Genomic DNA, 21,368 nt, shown 5'->3' with positions numbered 1-21,368 from the left:
CATGTGTTTTCTCATTTTAAGGTGGACATAATTGGGCAATATGATTGTGAATTATCTGTGCCATCCAAATAGAGAGTGAGATTGCTTGTTGTCATGACGACAAAAAATGGTGAGGTGTTTACTTGAAAGTGAGTTCTGCACAAGCATTCACATCAAGCTGTGTCTGAAGATCAGTGTTTGAAGAACTGTTCTTCAGAGAGTACATTCCTCCTTTAAAATATTGGCTGTATTTATGCAATTTTACCCCAGGATATATGGAAGACGGCTTTTTGAAAGCTTAACCCAGGACAGAGCATACGCTTTTATTTTCAAAAGGCACTCTTTAGTTCAGTAATGGAAATCCTACCTAGACTACAAATAGCGGCATATGGAAAAGCCAGCCAGTCAACTATCTGCTGTTTATATAAAAGGAGTTTGTAGTGAAGAGACTTCCTTTTAAAATGAATCATATGGTAACTCACTTTATAATCCTTTAATATCTTTTTGGCTTTAAAAGGTATTTGGGTTTAAGAGCATGCTTTGTGATATTAATTTTATCTCACTGAGCTTTCTTTCGTGTATAAATCTGTGCTGGGGCTGAGAAGATATTATTTATTAATTCCTTGGAAGTGCCTTTTATACAATGTGTACAGAAAAAGAAGTGTGTATTTGATATTCAAATGGGGCAAACTACTACTCTTCTCTATAAGTAAATATGCTATGTATAAAAAGAACTGTGTAAGTGCTGCATACCATTAAATAGTTACCTGACTGCCTTCTTGTTGTAGTTACTTTTTAGTATACTTTCAGCTGCTTGCTGTCCAGAAAGGTCTTCATTACCTTTCAGTTAACCTTATGAAGAAGGTGCATATGGTTGTGTTCATTTAATATAAACAGAGAATGTTAACCTTATCAAAGAGATACATAAGCTGCAAGAGCCAGTAATAGTATTTGAAATTCTTCAGTCATAGGTTTGGTTTTGATGACTAGATATTAAATATAAAGCTAGTATGTAGCACACATATTTGTATTTTAAATATTTGTGTTTCTACAAGTGCATAATTGTAGTTGAGGAAGCTAGAGACAGTCGGGAGTAGGGAAGAAGTTGGTGAGAATGCTTAAATAGGACTTGCAGTTCTTATATGATAGGAAAATCTAGCTGAGTCATTTTTTACATATCCGGTGCTGCTATTTGAAATTTGAATTGGAAATGAAAAAGTTTCAGTAAGGATTTAATACATCCGAATCAGGTTTTTTTCTGTTTTTTTGGTTACAGCACCTAGCTCAACTGTGTTATGGCCCAGGAGTTGCAGTCTTGTAATCCCAATTTAAAAAAAATACTGATCTTGGAAAGAACTTGGCACTTTCTGAGGCAGGTCAGGATCTTGACAATTCAGATCTTTAGCCAGCCCTCTACATTTTATCTCTGTGCTTGTCTCATACGTATTTCAGGAGTCCCTTAATCAAAACAAGAATGTGACTTGTTACTTTGAATTATGCAGCATGGGAAATACTATTTAGTTATTTATTTCAAGTAGCAATAATACCTCAAAGATTAGTGTCAGAGGCTCTTTAGATGAATGAAAGGGGCAACGTCAGTGACGGTGAGGAAAGAAACTGGAATAAGACAAGTGGCATGACTGGATTTGTCAGACATTTGTAAACATCAATGGCAAAACATATATTAATCATCTGTTTTTCTTGCAAGCTTAAAAATTGTGAACTTGTGCCAGTTTTCTGTACCGCTCTTTTCTGGTGTCATACCTGATGAGTTAACTATAACTCATTTCCTCTGTCAATAAGACCAACTGGCTATGTTGGTAATCTGCCACATGTCTAGCGCTGGTGCTCCCAGATCCTCCCTCCTCCACTGACTCCACGTATTAGCTCTGACTGGAAAGTCTCACTGGAAATTAACTGTGTAAGACAGAGGCCAGGTTCTGGCATCCCTGTCAAAGGAACGTTGGTTTTATTCTGTACGCAGGGACCTCAGCATTACTGCGTGTTCTTTTGGATAGCCTGCAACACCGCTAATCTGAATTGTCTCAAAAACACTGGAGTTTTTCAGGGAGTTGTTGGATGATAGCTGGCTGTGTCTATGTCGATCAACATAACCCTGAGACTGTTTGCCTACGGCAATATAATAGATGACATCAGATAAAATTACTGAACTACTGCTGCACAAGATGGGTTGCCTCCTTAGAGTGCTCATGTCTCTCTTGCACTTGCCCTTTGGTTTCCTGTATGAGATAAGCTGAGGACAGGACACGTGGTCCATCCCACCTCCAGTTCTCCCCTGCCGTAGGCAGGGTCAGCAAAGACTAGAATGACCAGCTAAGAAGGAACTGAAGAAGTAGCAAAGGCAGTGTGGTGTGTTGTGAGCAGGATGCCAGGCTGAGGTGGTACCAGGGGGTGAGGAGGTGGGCTGGGAATGAGCAGATAGGCCCCCGTTCCTTTGGCTGATAGACATGGATGATGCAAAGGGAATTTTACTCCTGTGTGCTTTCCCTTGAATCCCAGGAAGCTAAAGAATAGGAGATGGGGCTCTGGAAAAATACTATAATTATGGGTAATCTTGTTTGTCTCCATTCTTTAGAAGTCAAATAATTCAGTATATGAATTGACAAAGTCTTGCAACTTCCTTTCTTGAAGGGTTTCTATACTGTTTCCTGCTCTTGTTACTATCTCTTCAGGGATTCCCCTTTGTATTTTATTCTCCATTCCATGAGTGAAATTTGGAGAATAACCTTCCTATTGGCCAGCTGGTGCAAGGCCAGCCATCATTTTTCACAGTTCTCTGGAGCCTACCTTGGATCTTATTTGCTTGGAAGTAGTCCCATTGATTGTAAATCTGTTATATGGCAGAAATTCTGGGGTAGGGAGCATCTTTGTTCTTTCTGATGATGGTAAGCCTGCAAAACAGAGCAAGATGAAGAAACCTATTTAATATATTGATTTGTGACTTCTGATATGTTCTCTGTACAAGAGACAAAGATATGTACAAGCCAACTGAGAAAATAACAGCTGTGATGTTGGAGAGTAAGCAAAAGAGGCTTGTTCTTTTGCTTTCTCAGCCAGGAGTAGCTGCAAACATATGCCTGCAGTTTATAATACATTAGTTTCCATTATATGTAAGAAAGAGTTGAACAGGTCAAGCATTGGAGTGATGATACCTGTACACACGTTGTAGTTAGTGTCAGTCCTTCGTGCTGCTCACATTAAATTTTGAATTTTCTTTCAGCAGTACACGTGTAAATTGACAGTCATCCATATGTAGAAGTGAAGGGGTTGCTGACAGTTGTAAAAGAAGAGTGAATTGAATATATCCAGCAAGTTAGCTACATGGGTAAGAGATGTTTCATTGTCTCTTTTTGCCTTGCAGGAAGAATGCAAACAAATACTGGCTCGGCAGAAATCCAGTTCCCAGTCTGATTCTCATGATGATGAGATTTCCCCTCCTCCTCCCAACCCAGTGGTAAAAGCCCGACGCAGGAGAGGGGGGGTCAGTGCAGAAGTGTACACTGAGGAAGATGCTGTTTCTTATGTCAGAAAGGTAATGTGTAACAGTCTACCTGATTCTGAGATGTATAGGACAATCAAGTGACTCACATTTTGCTCATAATTTGGACTCATGGGTCAGCCTGTAGGATGGTGTCTTCATGCCAGCATGTGCATGGCTTGACCATCTTCTTCACATTCAAGTTCTTTTGCTGCCTCCTCGACTAAGTACTTTCCCCATCAATGTGACTTCAGCATTCTCTATTCTTTCTTTTTTGAGATGTGCTGCTAATCTGCTTCCCCCTATGACAGGGTTGGTAATTCTCAACCATTTTCCTGATATTCACAGATTCCGGCAGCTTCTGAGTTTTGTCAAAACCTCACAGTTTTGGAAAGCAGCCTTTTCTATTGCTGCATTTCCTGCCTTTTCTTTCCAAAAAGTCACTTCTAGCTCAAGTTTTCTTCTAACCTAGGTCATTTAGGTTCCCTAGACCATTCAGGCACGTTGTTCCCATGTTGATTGGGTACCACCTAACCCATGGGTTTTCGGAAGTCTGTTGACCATACTTGGGGAATTTTATGGGACCGTTGTCTTTGAAGAAATGCCAGTCCCAAATTAGGTAATTTCTTCAGTAGGAGCACTAATTTGGGCTTCTCTTTTTTTAACTGCCTTTTTCACAAAAATATCTAGCTATGTTATATCCTTGATATCTCTTAATAACTCTGCAAATTTTTTTTGAAACTGGCCAAAGCTTCAAAGGTTATTAAAAGACAGACATTACAATAGCGTATGTCATGTTTGTTTAGGAAGCTAGGCTAAAAATGCATTTCATAAGGTTGACAGATGCTACTAATGTGCTTTTGTGCACGCCTGGAGTAGCTTTAACCCAAAGAGCTTTTTCTTTATGGGAATACATTTTGTCAGTCAGTGTTTTTTGGCAGAATACTTTTTGCCTTTGCAGTCAGATGTGCTTTTGTCATCTGCTTATGATACAAGTTCACTGGCTGCTCTGGGGATTTCTGTCCCAAGAAACAAGAAATTAGGAGAGCCTTTCATCCTAAAAACAAGTATGGAGGAGTATTCTTGTGGCGGTTAAATAATGCTTGCAAGTATACAGTAAATTTTAACAGCACTGTGGTCAAGCTATTAATGCACTGCACTGTTAAAAAACTTGCGTGATATTTTAAAAGCCACTTTCAAACACTTTTCTTTCTGTGCAGCTTGCAATATCCCCCTTAAAAACTTCCATGAAGAGATCACATTTGTCTCTGCTTAATATGGGCTCCATGTGACTCTTCTGTAAATCAAAGGAAATATTCCTTCCCCCACCCTTGAGTAATTCTTTTATGTTTATAATGGAACCTGAAGTTAACTTTGTTTTCTTCCTTTTTCAACAGTGATGCCAATAAGCCTTGACAGTAGCATGGGTAGGCAAGAACCAGAAGAAGAAATACAGATCATATTCTGTGTGTTCTGTGACTAGGGCTGTTATGATGTTAATTTCCTAGGAACTGACTGAGCTTAAATAATAATAATGTAGGGGATGGTTTTGTGTCAGGCTACAGATGCTGCAAGGAATATAGAACTAGCACTGGGAGGGTTTGTGTCTTTGTTTTCTGCCATCAGCAGATGAATCCCATGGTGAATCCCATGGATGTGTGTTTGTGACAGAGATTTGTAGAATACAGAAATGAAGGGAGACACTGAAAGGACAAATTATGAAACTAATTTAAAAGTGTAAAAAGCAAGGCAAGGGTTGTGTTAGACTATTGCAAACAGATGGAATTTTAGATAGTAGCCAGGAAGAACTGCTGGATTGAATTCAGGTGTTGGATAGAAACACATCTGTGTCATAAGCCAATTTAAAGGATGTCTTGAAGGGGTGAGCTGTGGCATGAGTAGTGCTAAAGGCAGTGCAATGAGTTGTGTCACTGGAAAGAAAATCAAAGGAGATTTAGCTTTGTGATTTGAGCAAGCACATGGCATGGCTCCATTCTGAGGAGCACAAAGGAAGATCTCTGTGGAGGGTTATTTTATTGCTTCATTCCTGAAACTAGAGAAAACAATTATTTGTCAACACATCTGATATATAGTTAACAACTAACAGAATAGGAATCTTGCTGTAAAGAGGGTTATCGGCTTGAAGAGAACATTCAGTGATTACTTGGAAGACTGATGTAAGAAATGTTCAAGTGATTCTTCCTAACATTTGATTTTGGTCAGATGCCTGGTTACTGTGACACCTAAAGAATCTCTCCTGTGTTTCCTGTGTCCCTGCCCCAACAGACCCGCTTCGGTCTCTGCCTTGTGGCTTTCATTGCTGCAGATTTAGACTGAGAAATGCAAGTCTATGCTATTCCATATTCAGCCAGAAAGGTTGGAGTTGAATGTCTTAGTGATTTCATTATCTGCTCTTTTGGCTCATCAGCAGTAAGCTGAACAACTAGGGTATTCTTAATAGAGCAAGGGTTCAGGACTGCAATTCAATCCAGGGTTTGTTTGATAGGGTAAAAACCAAGAATAAGATACTGGCCAAATGCTTATTTTATTTAGCATTGAGGAATTTAAACTTTTAGATAAATTAGATTATGATACAAATATGCAGTTTATACATACACGCTTCTCTAGACTTAATTTGAACAGTCTAATGACTATAGCAGTCAAAGTAAGTGATGTTTGAAGCCAGAGTTTAGCTTTAGGTCTTCACAGTGCAGTATTTTCCCTTGAAATAAATCTAGATCAATTCTTTGTGAGAACTGGTTCTATATCAGTTTTCCCATTTGAGACATCCTTCTTCTGGTTTGATGGGTAGCATCTTGCCTTTCCAGGATGAGGAAAGGAAACTACCTACACATCAGCATACATAGTAACTTAAATAAGACAGATATACTATTTCAGTCATAAGAAAATGTGAAAGATAAATGCCCATTATCAGACCTTTTTTGTACAATAATTAAACCAGGCAAACAGATGTTGATTTTCAGATTGGAGTAAGGTTTATTTAACACATAAAACTTTTGCTAGGCTTGATTCTGCCTTGTTATAATGAAACTATTAAGGAAAATCACATTACTAAAGTCAAAGAACATATTTTACAAGTCATAACCTTGTTACAGATTTTTTGTGTCTCTCGTAATCACAGAGTCTTTGACCGGCAGAAAAAGATGCTTGGCAAATACAGAGATACAGTGCCTTTACTAGTATCTTACCAAAATGCTTACCAAAAGGGAAGGTCTAACTTGCAAAAGTCTTATAAAAAACTTCACCCAGTATGAAAACATACTCCTGAATTTCAACAACTATTTTGAACAAATTCATGTGCAACAGGACTTTTGCTACCTCTCCAATTAACAAATAAAAATGCCTCTTCATTCTCAAATGCAAGTCCTGTGCCTTTGTTTCATGGCAAACGAGAAGGATTTTGACCCAGGTGGGCCTCTCAGGAGCTTGGCTCCTTATACCACGAGCAGTACTGAAAAGTATGATGTAATCAACACATTTTTACCTTTTACCTAAAGAAATGTTGCTCATTCTCTAGTTTGAAAAGTAGGTTGCTTCTGTTATTGTTTGTGGGGGAAGAAGAATATGAAATATGTTTTCCTCAGTCCAAAAGATTTGAAAGGAGACTACACAGCTGCCAGTACCTGCTAATTATAGTATTTTATGGTTATCCTTCTCCTCACTCATCCCAGATCTTATATTTCTTTTCTGGTTGTCATATTGAGAACATAAATTCTTATCCTCACATTATCAAAACTAATTTATTACTTTCCTAGTGGCTTTATATTATAGCCTAAACCTGTCTCAGTGTTTGAAATCAAATTGCATCCATTATCTTAAATAGTGGAATTTTCTATAGATTTCAAGATCTATGAAGAAATACAACCAGGCATGTAATTACCCTTTGTTCTTTTCTATACAGGTTATTCCAAAGGACTATAAAACTATGACTGCTCTGGCAAAGGCCATCTCCAAGAACGTGCTCTTTGCTCATCTTGATGACAATGAACGAAGGTATGAGGTACTTTATGATTTAAAGGAATCTATAGCTTGACCTGAGGACAAGAAATTATATTAAATTTTAACACAGGGATCAGAAGTACTCTCACTGATGCCTTTGAGTCATACTAGATGCACCCTCACACACACTTAAGTTATTATGATGGAGGGTAAAATCACAAGCTAAAAAAGGGCAAGAATAAGTTAGAATGTATTCAGACATATTTAATACTTTCAAATCAGCTGTGCCTGATTAACTTTATTCTAGGTTACTTAAGGAATTGGCTAAAGCAATCTCAGAAGCATTTGTAGTTACTTCTGAGAACTCAGGGAAGACAGATCAAGTGCTGGAAGAGTGGGAAAGAAAAAGCCTAATGTCTATAAAGAGGTAAAAGAGAATTACAGGCAAATTACTTTGTTCTGAAAAACTGGAACAAACAAATTATATGTAAGCACCTGAAGGAGACCAAGGAGTTCAGTAACAGCCAACATGACTTTTAAAAACTTGAAAATGTCTTTCTACAACTGAATAGCAAGTCTTGTAGCTAGGGAAGGCACAACAGAGGCCGAACAGTTTGACTTCCAGTAATGGTTTTGACATTAATGTGTATGACAGTTTCATAAACAAACAAGGGAAACATGTCTTCAGTGAAACCACTATGGAGTCTATGCAAAACTGGTTGGATTGCCATACCAAATAGTAGTTATCAATGGTCCATCATTCTAATGGAAAGATATATTGAAGTGTGGGAAGGGTTGGTCTGGTTTTCATCATTATTGTCATTAATGACCTCAGTGGTGGAATAGAGTACAAGTGTTGAATTTTTAGATGACATGAGGATGGGAAGGGCTTCTAAAACATTGAGAGACAAGCCTAGAATTCAGAATTAGGCTGACATGTTGAAGAATGTTCTAGTAAAAGAAGGATGGATTGTCACTGAGCCAAGTGCAGAGAAGTATAGTTAGGCAGGAACATCTTTGTAACTATAAAATGGTTTTGCAGTTTTGGTAGTTCTTTGAAAAACTATATGGAGCTTATTGCTAATCATGGTCTGAACGTTAGTCACTAATGTCAAGCTGTTTTAAAAATACTAACGTTTTACTGGGGTAACTAAACAGGAGAACATGCAAGACGTCCTGGTGTTGGAAGCATTTCAGCTGGAACACAGTGTCGGGTTTGGGCACTGCACTTCAAGAATAAACAGTTGGAGGAAGTTCAGGAAAAAGCAGTGGAAATGATCACTGATCTAGAGCACATCAGTTCTGAAGAAAGAGTGGGATTGTTTGGCCTGCAGAAGAAAAGTCAGGGGCAGAGGGATGTGATAATAGCTTATAATTAGATATGAATAATGGCATATGAGAAATAAACTGCTGTGTATGCCGAAGGGTAAAGAATAACGGATTCAAAGTGCAGCAGGGAGGAATCATGTCAGATACTAGGAAGAGGTCTCTGCTTTGGTAGGTTGTGCAGTCTCCACCACTTGAGGCCATTAAGAATAGACTGGCCTGCCAGGAATGACATAAGTAGTATCAGTCCTGCCTTGCAGCAGGTAGGCTAAGTGATGTCATGAGGTCCTTGCCAACCCTACTTTTCTGTGCTTCTGTGGTTAGAAAGGACAAAGACTTTGTCTACACTGACGTTTTTAGTACTGGCAGAACATCAGCAGTACAGTCCTTTGGTGGGGCTACTCAAATGCTTTCAGTTAAAGCACATTCCAAGTGCGCAAATTTTGCTCCCTCTTGTAGGTGTTTACACAGTTTAATTACTTTGCAATCCTAATTATTTTGATATCAAATTAGCATGCAGATTTCTGGAGTAATTAGAAGAGGATTAACTTTGCACATTTCTAGCTTTTTCACTCACAGCAGAGAATTCTTGTACAGAACTGCTAATCTTAATTATACCATCAGCATGATAACATGACAGGCACTGAAAGGATAGGTTTTAGGGCTGGAAAAGGGACATTTCAGTAATATGTTATCAAAGTAGGGTGAGAGAGAACAACTGAAGGAAAAGTGCTTTTTCTTGCACTGTGATGATTGTACATCATGGTCATGGTCTCTCCTATCCATTCCCTGTGTCCCATTTACCTCTGTCAGCCAGACTGTCCTGTTATGGATACGTGTTAGGAGTGATGTGCACAGATTCCCATGTGTGCGCTGCAGATGGGTTGTAGACTATCTGCTTTTTTAGTTCTCAAACTATGGCTTGACCAGGTGTATACTGCCTTTGCTGTCAAAAGATTTAGAAGCTTCTTGGTTTCTGGGTTGTGCACTGGAACATATTCAGCTATACACCATCTCCCTTGCTCAGGGGTGTGTCTAGGTGCCTCATTCAAGCCTCATGACAAGCATGGCAAGCTATTGATGACATTGGGGAAAAAAAAAGGAACTCACAGAACGATGCATGCATTCTGCTTTTGCAGACAGGATTGCAATGAACGAATAAATTGTTCTCTCTTTGCATTTCACTGAGCTCACTCTTGACATCATGCTATTGCCCTTGTCTGGTTTTGTTTGTCAACTGTGGAGAAGTCAGCAAGTTGAAGCATATCATTGCCATCACTTCTAGTTTGCATCTTGTTGATGCAGATATGTAGTTCAGGAAAGTAAGTGGTATATGACTTCATTTGGGTTCTGTCCTCTTGGAATGGTGGAAAGCTAGGTGAGGATATTTAATTTTCTGTGCTGCACTGGTGGTGTTGGTGTTTATTTTCCTCAGTGCTTTTGACAATGAAGACAGTATCATTGTTTCATTTAATTTTGTGGTTGACCGTTTGCCAAGTTGTAAGTGTTCAGGTAGGGGAAGGATGGACTAGCAGGGCTTAATTCCTCATTTACTTTTCCTTCTTCTCAGAAAAGATATTTATGTTAATCAGCTCTATGGCTGTGCAGTCCACATGGCTTGTGTGGCATTTGCTGCTTGGCAGCTGTGAAGGTCCTTATGTCTGACATAAACCCTTATTTATAAAGGCAGTGTGTAGCATATTATCTCTGTGTCACATATTCCATATGAATGATTAATTGCATGAGAAGTCACACTGAGGTTAAGGTAAACAAGTATCTTTTTGCACTGGTGTCTGAAATAGTTTTGTTCAAGTCTTATTTTAGATAGCATCTTTTCATGTGCCATGCTTAAAAAAGGGTCGCCATCTATCTCATGCACGTACACACATGCGCACACACACACATACACAGAGTGTCTGGTGTAAAATCATACTGAAAAGCGCAATAAAAGAGAAACTGTAACTGCATCAGCACTAAAAGCAGCAGAGCTAGTTATCAGCAACCTTTGCCAAAACATTCATTTCAAGAGTTGCTAATATTATGAAGAACAGTGCAGCTCTGCAAAATGATGTGGCAGTCCACTGTTTTCTTGTGAGACTTTTCCACTGACTTCAATAAGATCTTGATAAAACTCTGGAGTAGGGTCCTTGTTCTCTCAAAGTCAGTGGCAAAATGCCCATTATCTGAAGTGGAAATGTGTTTTTAACTCTAAGGGAGCTGTTGTTCTTATTTGCAAAACCAGGAATGTGTGGCTTTTAATTGTGTTTCCGCACATGTGCACCTGATGTATATTTTATGTGCGTCCTCCTTTGCCTAGAGCTGGTCTGTTACACGCTCACTGACAGCAAATCCTCAGATTTATGTGGATGTGTCATGTACTCGTTATCCAAAATTTGTCTGAATTGATGAGAAATTAGCTGTAAAAAGTTAAAGCAACATCAGGTCTTCACAAAATTAATTTCTTATTGTGTTTTAATAGGTATAGTTTGATTTTGATGGTTTATTAACATATTGCATATCTAACAAAAATACTGGACTATATTAAAAATTTCTGTGAAATACAGACAGGGTAAATATCTATGAGCTGTGGGGAAAAGAAGGATGTTAAGGGGGTGATAGGCTCAACTATGAACTAAACAGCTTAGTGAGTTGCAGAGAGTGCATGGAGGTGTATCAGTGTGCCTGCCTTTGGGCTCATCCTTGTTTCTTGTCTTGTTATCAGCCCAGCCGCAGTTGCAGTCTTCTCAGAGTAGCCTTATGTCCTATGTGCTTTAATAGGGTTTGCTTCCCTGGTTGGGATGTGTGACAAAGCCCTTTCACTTTGTTTCAGGCTTTGATGTATTTACTCTGCAGGTAGGATGCATTTAATGTCTGGGTAGTTAGGCTTGGATTTTGATAGTGCTGTTATATCATCCTGCAGGTCCCTAGGCATGTGTGCTCTTAACTTCTCTCTCCTCCTTTCTCCTACCCCATATGATGACATATTCGCTAGCTTATGTTCACATGGGGGTTTTGTCCTTCTTTCTGTGTTTCTGCTGTACTCCACTTCCTTTGTGACTCCACTCAAAAACTCTTGGAAGAGACTGCTCAAAGGGTTTCATTAGGTGGGCAGTGGAGCATGTTAATTAAGCTCAGATGTAACCACAGCAAAATTTTCTGGAAAAGCATAGTTTATACTGGTGTGCAAACATGCAGAAGCTGTGGAGATGACCATCAAGAGGACAGTTTTCCCAGGCAATGAGCACTCTAAAGATCTGCTAGTTATGATCACTGCAAAATCAGCAACTCTGGTCCTGGCTTGGTGCTCACCAAAGCCTTATATATATATATATATATATGCGCAGTCCTGCAAAACAGCTTCTCATGTGACAACTCTGAAGATGCTCCTCACACCACAGAACAACTTCTGATACAGAAGACAGCGCTGTGCAGGCTGTGCATCCAGAAGAACTAGGAATTGCTCTGCAGCCTCTTCAAGGATGAACAGCCTTGAGAGAAAACATCAGTGGAGCTGGATGTTCAGCCAGGTAAGAGGTATTCACCCTTCCTTTCATTATACTGGGGAAAAGCGAAATGGCAACATTAACTGTGAGGGATTTTTTGCATTATAAACATAAATATATTTTTTATAGATGATGTTCTTTGCAACAGTTTGTCTTTAATGTCAGTTGAGAGCAGAAGCCATCTTGTTTCTCTGCTCTTCATTGCACCTGTAATCCAGGAGGAAGTCCCAGCAAAAAAAAAATAAAATTAAATAAAATCCTTCGTTATGGCATTTGTACGTAATAAAAAGATGAAATTACAGACCTTGCAGAAGTGCATATTTCAGAAGGTGCATCTGTCTTTGTAATGTCCCTCTAGAATGCTGGTGAGAAGTTACACTTAATAACATTCAAGTGTTGTCTTAGGTGGCCTGTGCTATAGATTCTAATGGCTGAATAAGGGGAAGAAGTTCTTTGCTGATCTTATCCCTCCTGGTTCCAATGTGATCTCATGGTTCAGATCCATTCTGAAGACTGTTTGCATAAACTTTCCCCCTTCTTTTCGTCTGTGACACTGAAGAGTTTTGCATATGGGAGAAATCAGCAAGGCAGCGTGCGTGATACTGATGCCCTCTCTGCTGCTTTGGTTTTGTTCAGTCAGCAGGCAGTGAATGATTTCTATCTATGCAAAGACAGAATTACACCCATAACTTGGCAGCATTTTATTTCCTCTCCCACTCTTGGATATCCAGCAGATTAACAACCTCTAAGGCTTCCTAGTTGTGAAATGGTGTATAAAGTCAAAATGGGTGACAAGGGGCTAGTCTGATTGTCCTAATCTCTTCTAACCTGGCAGTGTAGCTAGTAAGAATTTTTATCGGTTCAGCATGTAATGCTGGAATACAAGTACACCCACTTGGCTTTGCCATGATCTTGAAGAGTAAAGGGGGAAAAAAAAGGAAGAGATTGTTCATTTTTGTTCTCTGGATAAAAATAAAAGATATTTTTTCATCATTTTATTGACAGGATGTTCTATCTCTACTGGACAGGGGCAGCCACTGAGACGGGGGCAGTGAGACGGTTCAGAGGTGACCTGCTGTGGGAATGGAAGTTGGACCCGAAGCTGATGACTGTCAAGGAGGAGAAGGAGATATAACTGAAGCAGAACCAGTGGGTGAGAGAGCAGGACTGAGAGCAGCAGGAGTGTCAGTCCTTGCTCCAGGATGTCACCAGTGCCTGCCTGCTCTGCTGTGAGTCACAAGCCTTGTCTGCCAGTCCCTGTTCAGAAGTTCGGCAGCCTCCTGACCACATAAATAAGTGGAATGGTTAAACATTCACCATATCTGTATGTAAATGCTAGGTAAAACTTGTATGTAAAAGCTATGTAAAACTTGTTCATCAAGGAGTAAAGAGAGTAGATAAATATTTAATATGCACTTCCAGACTCCACTTTTGGCATTTTCGCTAATGTCATAATTATTACAAGCATTTATTCTTTATTACTAATGTACAAGCAGCTGTAATGCCTACAACAGCTTTCAGAATACTTTTGTGTATTTTATTACTTGGATTAATAATAAACTGGTTTGTTTGAACAGTATACTGGTGTGAGACTGCTTTGGAAACAGAGTCAGGAAATTGTATTTAATGCTTTTACTAGAATATTGAGCTTTTATAAAGGTGCAAAAAAAGCAACAACAAATGAACTAAACAGTAAAAAAAACTGCTGCATTTATTACAGCAACATACAGCATTGCATTTACTCTTGTGTGTTGCCTGCATGGCAAAGGTATGAGAATAAAGGGCATTTTTTATTTTCTATGCTTGTCACGGCCAAGACGTAAAGATGAAAATTGGCACTTGTACTGGGCATGCAAGCCAACCAAGAGCTTTCCTCAAGCAAAAATTCTTACCCTTTTCCCAACATCCTCCCAAACATTGTGGAGAGCACATGCTGCTGTGATACTGTAGATAAAATTGGAGGCAAGTTGTAGATACCATCATCTTGCTGTTAGCATTTCAGAAAAATGTTCTGCTACCTTATTACAAAGGTATTTTAAGTAACCTGTGTTCTGCAATTCAGGCAGTTTTGTAAGCCGTGACCGGTGGCAAAGTAGGGTCCTATAGGGACTCACTGGGCATAAACATATGCTATTTGAAAGACATTAGTGTCCAAATTAAGATTTCCTCAGCATTGAGACACAATAACATTCTTAACTTGAATTAAGGGCTGCCACAGAAGGGAAATGAGTAATCAGGTATCTGTGTTCTGTGAAGACAAAACATCAGAATTAGGCTTAAATTATACAAGATGGATGTAAACTAGACACGTAGTAATAATTTCTAGTGGTAAAGATACTTCAACAGCTTGTAGAATCTATAATTGTTAAGAACAGGTTAGGCAAATCTCTTTGAACATAATTTAGTTTGTCCTCTGGATGGAAGAAGTCTCTTAGCTCTATTTTTGGAATTCTTGGATCCTCAGTAGTGGGAAACTGGTGTATTCTTCCTCTATACATTTTTCTTTTCTCTTTTTTTTAACCTATTTGAAGGGTTATTGTTATTTCACAGATCTTCTGTTTTCTCAGCTAGATGAATCCAATTCTCCCCATCTTCCTTTGCAGACCAGGTTCCTCAGACCACTGACCATTTTTGTTGTTCTCAACTTTCTCCACTTGGTCCACTTCTTTCTTGTTTGTTTATATTTTTCACAGCAACAAGATATTGTTGACTCCTACTTAGCATGTGATCACTGGAATCATTGGATCCTTTCCTGCAGAAATGCTACCTTAGCAGTGAATCTTCACCATGTATTTACACCATTGATTATTCCTACCCAAATATACTTAGCTGTTGTGTCTTTATTGAAAGCATATCTTTTTTCTCAGACCATTTCTTCAATTTGTAATAATTTTACATCCTAATGTTGTTTTTTGAAGTGCTTGCAACTCTTTTACAGCTAGGTATTGTCTTCAAATTCAGAAGACATACTCTTTATCCAGGTCAATAATGATTTGGGTAGTTTTTTTAGTACAGGCATAGTCTAACATGAGGAAAGTGGTTTTCCATAGCTAACAGATGAATTTTAGTTGTTGTCCTGTTGATCTCATATTAAAATGTTCGTGAAACTTCTGGTGATTAGTGAATTTCAAGGACATTATTATTGCTATAAGCTTTATTCACTTCTGCATAATACCATGTTTTATTAAAGCACTGGCTGCAGGCCAGCTGGAAAGCCTCATACATGTGGAAGAAACCTAAGACGGCACCATCCAGGAGCAAGATATTTTAGAAACAGGATGCCACAGCTATGACATAGTCATTACACATCCTGTATTTTCCTTGCATTTGTAACTTAACTCTTTTGTTGAAAAACAAACACAGATCTGGCTTCTGCCTGTGCTTCATATATGCCTACGGTGTGCAGAACAGTGCAAGAAAAATGCCCTTTCCATGATACTGCATTAGTATTTCTGTATCTCCTGGAGTCCATGTTGTGCTAAAACCACATGGATGTTAAGGGGGGATATTTACTCTGCCTGCTGTAGGCATCTAAGTTAGCTGGTGCTCAAAACACCTCAGTTAAGAGCCTCAGGGTATGGTTTCACCATTGATTTAAGCCAAATTCTGAGCTGGTACCAAAGGAGGAAGTAACACAGTGAGTGCCAAATCTTGGCTTCATGTTCCTATTGCTCTCATGGTCAAGGTTAGCCAGATCAGCTCTCTGAAAAGTGATCCTCCCCTGGAGGGTTAGTTTTCAGTCAGATCAGGTCCTTCCTCCCACCCCCTACCTGGCTGCAGAAATACTTTGGCTAGCTGAAGGGAGGAGAGGGCAGGGCAGGGCAGGACCTTCCCTTTTGGCAGCAGCAGCGACCGAAATCAAATTAAGTTATGGCAAAACTGCACCTTAATTTCCCTTACTAGTCATTGGACAGTCAGACGATGGAAATAGATGGTGTGAATACCTCTGTAATGAGCTATTGTTCCTTGCCAAGAATGCTCAAAATGTAGAGCTAAGCTACTCAGAAGATGAGAGATGAAAAGAAAGAATAAGATGAGACAGAAATTGCACAGCAAGGCATGGCAGAGTGGGGGGTGGAGGGCTTTGTTGAGTCAATAACATGACTTCCTTGGGTTATATTAGGATTTTTTGTGACCAAATTGTTGGATGGGTTTCTTTTCCCTCCTTTTTGGGAGTAGCAACAGAGAGAGAAGGATGACAGCATCACACCAGTGCACTTTGTGCAGGGTGCACAGTGGGGCAGGCTCCATCCCGTGAAGATTTGTAGAGGCATGAATGTCCCACCTGTGCTGGAACTCCAGGAGATGGTCAATAGACTGTGGTAACTTGGGGGCAGAGGAGATGTATGTACACAAGTTACATGTATGTGTAACAGATTTGGTACTAAAGAGACTGGTCTCTGTGTGGCAGATTTTTTTCATATTAGATGATTAGCCTGTCCTTTGAATTCTACTTGTAAGCAGCCAAGAAGAGGAAACTCATCTCTCAAATCAACCAAGGCATGCTAAACAAGACTTTCCTTCTTCGGATGACACCAAGGTATTTTCCAGGTAAACTGCCTGGCAATCCAGTTTTTCTTTGTGCCTTTTATGCCTTGTTTATGGCCTTGATTCAGCATGGTATTTAAAAGTGCATGTTTAACTGTGAGTTGTTCCATTGACTTGCTATGGATGTCAAAGGAACTATTCATGTGTTTAAATGGAAGCACATTCAGTCCTGCTGAATTGGAACTTGCCAATGTGAAATACTACTTAAACTAGAAAAAGTTATGGGTTTTGGAGGCAACAGTCATCTGGCAGCAGAGATGGAAATGAAACCAGGTAGAATTGCCCAGCCGTTTGGAAAATAAATGATCCAATTCTCCATTCAAGGATTAGCCATGAATTTAACACTGACTATATTTTCCAGTACATCCATCTCATTTATCCAAGAATTATTGTCTTTAATTACCATTGTGGTGCCTGCAGGCAGCAGTCTTTAAATTAGTTATGCAAAGTTCTGCTCCCAGCAGTCATCAGGAGATTGTATCTGCTTTAGTATCAATCCCTTTACAACAGCCTGACAGCGTACAGACTTTGTACTAGGGATGTACTTTTTGTGTTTTCAGTATTTGGCCTGGTAGATAGGTTATTCTCTTAAACATAACTAAAAGCACACACATTTGGTATTTATGGATAATTTTATCTTGAGAAACAAATACTCTCAGTTCATAGCTTTTTAGAGGTTGTGATTCACCCTCAGTGTTTTGTTAGACAGTTTATATTCTTCATCACAAATACTAGCGGCGCCGTTCCTAATGGTAGTTATTTTTAATTCTGCATAAAGTAGTGGTTTACATATGGGCAGTATGTCACCCATTCTGAAAAACAGAGTTAAAGCGGAGAAGTAATTTGCATAAATCCTTTTTAGATCTAGAAAAAATAGCCTAAGACAAATAGTATTCATGCATGCTCATGAAAAAATCTTAAGTCTAAACTTACCTCTCTCTCTATAAAATAGAAAAAATAAGACCACTGCCAAATTTAACAGGCCTTGTAAATTTTTTCTACCACTGCAGTATGTATGACCGTGCCTTTGTGTGCTTCTGTACACAACAATTAGCTGGCAATGGTTCTGAAAATGCATTACTCAATGCTAAGGCTTTCCAGAATTAAACACAAAGGTTGAATAAAAGAACATCCACTCGTCTTAGCAAGTCTTTGTCTTCTGCATCAGAGCAGCTGGAAGCGGTAATTTGTCTTTGTGCATGGGCAAACAAGGGTGTATTTCAACTAAGGCTCCTTAAAATCATGCTTCCCCCCCCACTCCAACCCCCCCAAGGGTCGTAGGTAACCTGTCAACAGTTACTCCTACTCTAATAAGTCTTCATTAGGTGACTGATTCTGCAACCTTGACTGGCTTTGAAAGCCTACATGTCCTCAAGTGGGAATATTACCAGTACCGGTACTGGAGGATCGACTGTACGATTAAGTTGCTTAGTTATGCATTTAGAAGAGGATGTTCAAAGAGCTTAAAGGAACTAGATATTCACATTGATTGATATATAGTGGGAAGTGAACATTTAACTCCTATAAGGTTCTCTTGAAAATCCCCATCTTATGTTCTGAATGGTTAGACCTGTGCATTTCCATTATGAGATGACATCTGTTTAGTAACACTGCATTTGGAAAGACAGAAAGAAACCAACCCAACCAAAAAATAATCTATAACACTACACGGTTTAGTGGTGGGTTTTGTTCTTATAGAAAAAGAGGATTCAGCTCAACAACCAGATGAAATTTCTCTGTCATTCCAGTGCACTTAATGCAAATACCAAGTGTAAGTTATTTGACTGTTAGGCTGCTAATTCTGTTTTAATGAAAAAAAATCTGACAAACCCAAACAATGATTTAGTTCTTGTTTTACAAGTTCCTTACTAAAAACTTTGACCTGAAGTACATCGCATCTTGTGAGGTAACAGCTGGTCTATCATTGTCTTCGGAAAAAAGTAACAGTTGCTAAGATTTCAAGAAACAAAGATGGTCTTTGAATCAACTGGAACAGCTGTAAGAGACTGACACACCATGCACTGTCAGCTGCTAAATTCAGATATTCAGACTGCCCGAAATGGGATACTTTAACCCTTTGGCACCGTCAGATTCCTTTTCTCTCTGTTTTTCTTTAAAAAAAAGCCAGAAAAATAAATTGGGTTTTCAATTTGCCTTTTGCTTTCAGAAATTAAAAAAAAAACCTCACAAAACTATCACTTTCTTTGTAGGGATTTTATTTTTTATATTTATTCAACTTCTGATTTATAAGCAATATGAAGACATGCTTGTTGACAGATGAAATTTGCATTAGAAAAGTATAACACACTCCTCCGCGTGGTGCATTAAATAGAAAATATAATAGCATGTATCCAGAAAACAGCATTGGATGCTATTTTAAGGCACTCAGCATCTTCCAAGTTTTGTATGTGGAGAGTGTATTTAGTTTAACAAAGCAGAATGAAGGTGAATTGATCATGTCTGGAAAAGAAAGGTGGGTGATAGCAACGGTGTCTTTAATAGACAGAGGCATGCGAGATCCAAAAGCTGGTGGCTGAAGTTGGGCACACTCAGACTGGAAAAGTTTAGGTTTTTCTTTTAGAGTAATCAGGGAACTGATCCATAATTTAAATTAGCTCAGGATGTGGCAGATTTTCCATTGCATGAAGCCTTCAGATCAGGCTTGGCTCTCCACTGTTGCTAGTTCTTGCAGCACTTTCTGAAGTGCTCCAGAATATTGTGGGCTTTTTTTTCAAAGATGGCAAAATGTGACGACATGAAAATTTATTTCACTTAACAAAGAGTCAGCAACCATCTCTTGTGAACAAAACGTTTGTATGACTTCGGTATGCCTGAAAGCCAAGCTGTTATGACTTGGAGCCTGACTGATTTTTGGACGCCTGAAATAGGCACATTTTAGGTCTCTTGCTAAACTGTTGTTTTAGTTCAATTACAAAGGATGAGATATTATTCAGGAGCCTCTGAGATTTTGTAGTCTGTGTTAGTAGTTAGGTATTAGGAAAGCTGTAGTTGCCTTAGCATCTGTTCTTTGGTTAACTCAATGCTGCACAGCATGACTGATCTTGCCGCTGATGGGGAAGGTGAAGCACGCAGCAAGTGGTACCCCGAGCCTTCTACTTTGCTTTATGCAGGGTGCTGCTGATCAGAAGATGAGACTGGTGTCTCAGCACCGAATGCTGTGTTTTCTTGCCCAAAGAGCCATGCTGGCTCAAGCTTGCTCCTGAGTGATTTACTTCAGTATTTCCAAGCAGTGCATAGTGATGGCTTCTCATAAAAACTCTTTTACTCATCACATATAACCTACTTTCTTGTACCCTGTACTCCTAAGTCCTGATCCTGTGCCATCTGATTGGCAATTATCATCACTGTTTGCAGAATCAAGTTTAGTTTATTCTTCTGTTTGTGGATATGACTGTGTGAAAGAGTAGATTTATATCATGACCCCAGAGGATTTGAAAGTTCTTTGTTAATGTGAATGAATGTCCTAGAGTAAAGGCTGAGATAAATAGAAAGATTTTCCAGATGTTATAATTGAGGTAAGCAGAATAAACTGTGCAATCTAGAGCTTTAATTCTCATTAATAGGAAAGCACTTTACTGTCCTGGTAGACTATTTTATATTTACAGTTACTACAGGGCCCACATTAAGGCTAGATCTCCTGACAGCCCTCTCTCCATTTTGCTGTCATTAAGCCAAATTCCAGCTCAGGTTTCCACATCTTTGTATTTTTCATATGTCTGATAGTCTGTGGGATCTATTTGTCAGGAAAAGTCAAGGAGAAACAAGAGAAACAAACCAACATATTTACATATTTTCTGAATTTAATTTTTACTTTTTAAATTCTTTGTTTAAAAGATTTGTAAGAAGACGTTGAAATGCTCGCTCTTCTTTTCCCTAGCAGAGGCACATCACTATCTTAGGAGGTGAATGGGAATTACTTTTTAATATCCAGTAACAGACCTTGGCCTTTTGACATCCTGATAATTCCCAGAACAGACAACTGAACCTTCACCACGATAGACTGGATTTGCTATGTTAAAATATTGTAGTGGTGCCCTGATTTCAAGTCCTCACAGTTTCATCACCACAGTTGACCCGTGTTCCTCGTACAGCTGCTTTCTGCAACACGGTTACAACATCCATGCGGATTCTCCTTTGCTTTTAGAAACTTGGTTTAAAATAGTGATAAGTTGTGTTTCATCCAGGTTTACTTGCTGTTCTTTAATGGTATGTCGTGTGTTATATTTAATCTCTTATTTATTAAATCCCGTGCTTTGACTAGAACTTATTTCCAAGAATATGAAATTATTGTTCTATTATTAGAGCACAGGATTTGATTCCTTGACAGGTTGACAAGAGCTTTGCAGCACTTTGCGGAAACAGCCCTTCCTAATGAAAACTGTCCTCAGCAATGTCAGTCGGTTTACCCTGGTCCTAAAACATAGCTGAAATAAAGCTGCTCACTTGCTTGGGCAATGTGTTGTGGCGTCTGGGACTTCAGGCTCTCCTTTTCACACTCACCCCACCCTCTGATACTGGCAGTCACACACCTT

At 39.1% G+C, this 21,368-nt stretch overlaps 1 protein-coding gene across 1 annotated transcript in view; it reads left to right on the top strand.

The window, feature by feature from the left end:
* PRKAR1B (protein kinase, cAMP-dependent, regulatory, type I, beta) overlaps positions 1-21,368 on the top strand; it is a 101,225-nt gene that overhangs the window by 12,214 nt on the left and 67,643 nt on the right. Inside the window, exons 3-4 of the mRNA XM_010570250.1 lie at positions 3,362-3,532; positions 7,401-7,492. Coding sequence (XP_010568552.1) covers positions 3,362-3,532; positions 7,401-7,492 — 263 coding nt within the window. The remainder of the gene's footprint in view (positions 1-3,361; positions 3,533-7,400; positions 7,493-21,368) is intronic.

This window comes from Haliaeetus leucocephalus, unplaced genomic scaffold (genome assembly GCF_000737465.1).
Source record: "Haliaeetus leucocephalus isolate CR32 unplaced genomic scaffold, Haliaeetus_leucocephalus-4.0 Scaffold295, whole genome shotgun sequence".
Taxonomy (NCBI): Eukaryota; Metazoa; Chordata; class Aves; order Accipitriformes; family Accipitridae; genus Haliaeetus; species Haliaeetus leucocephalus.
The sequence above is the reverse complement of the archived record's forward strand: the minus strand, read 5'-3'. Positions and strand labels throughout refer to the sequence as shown.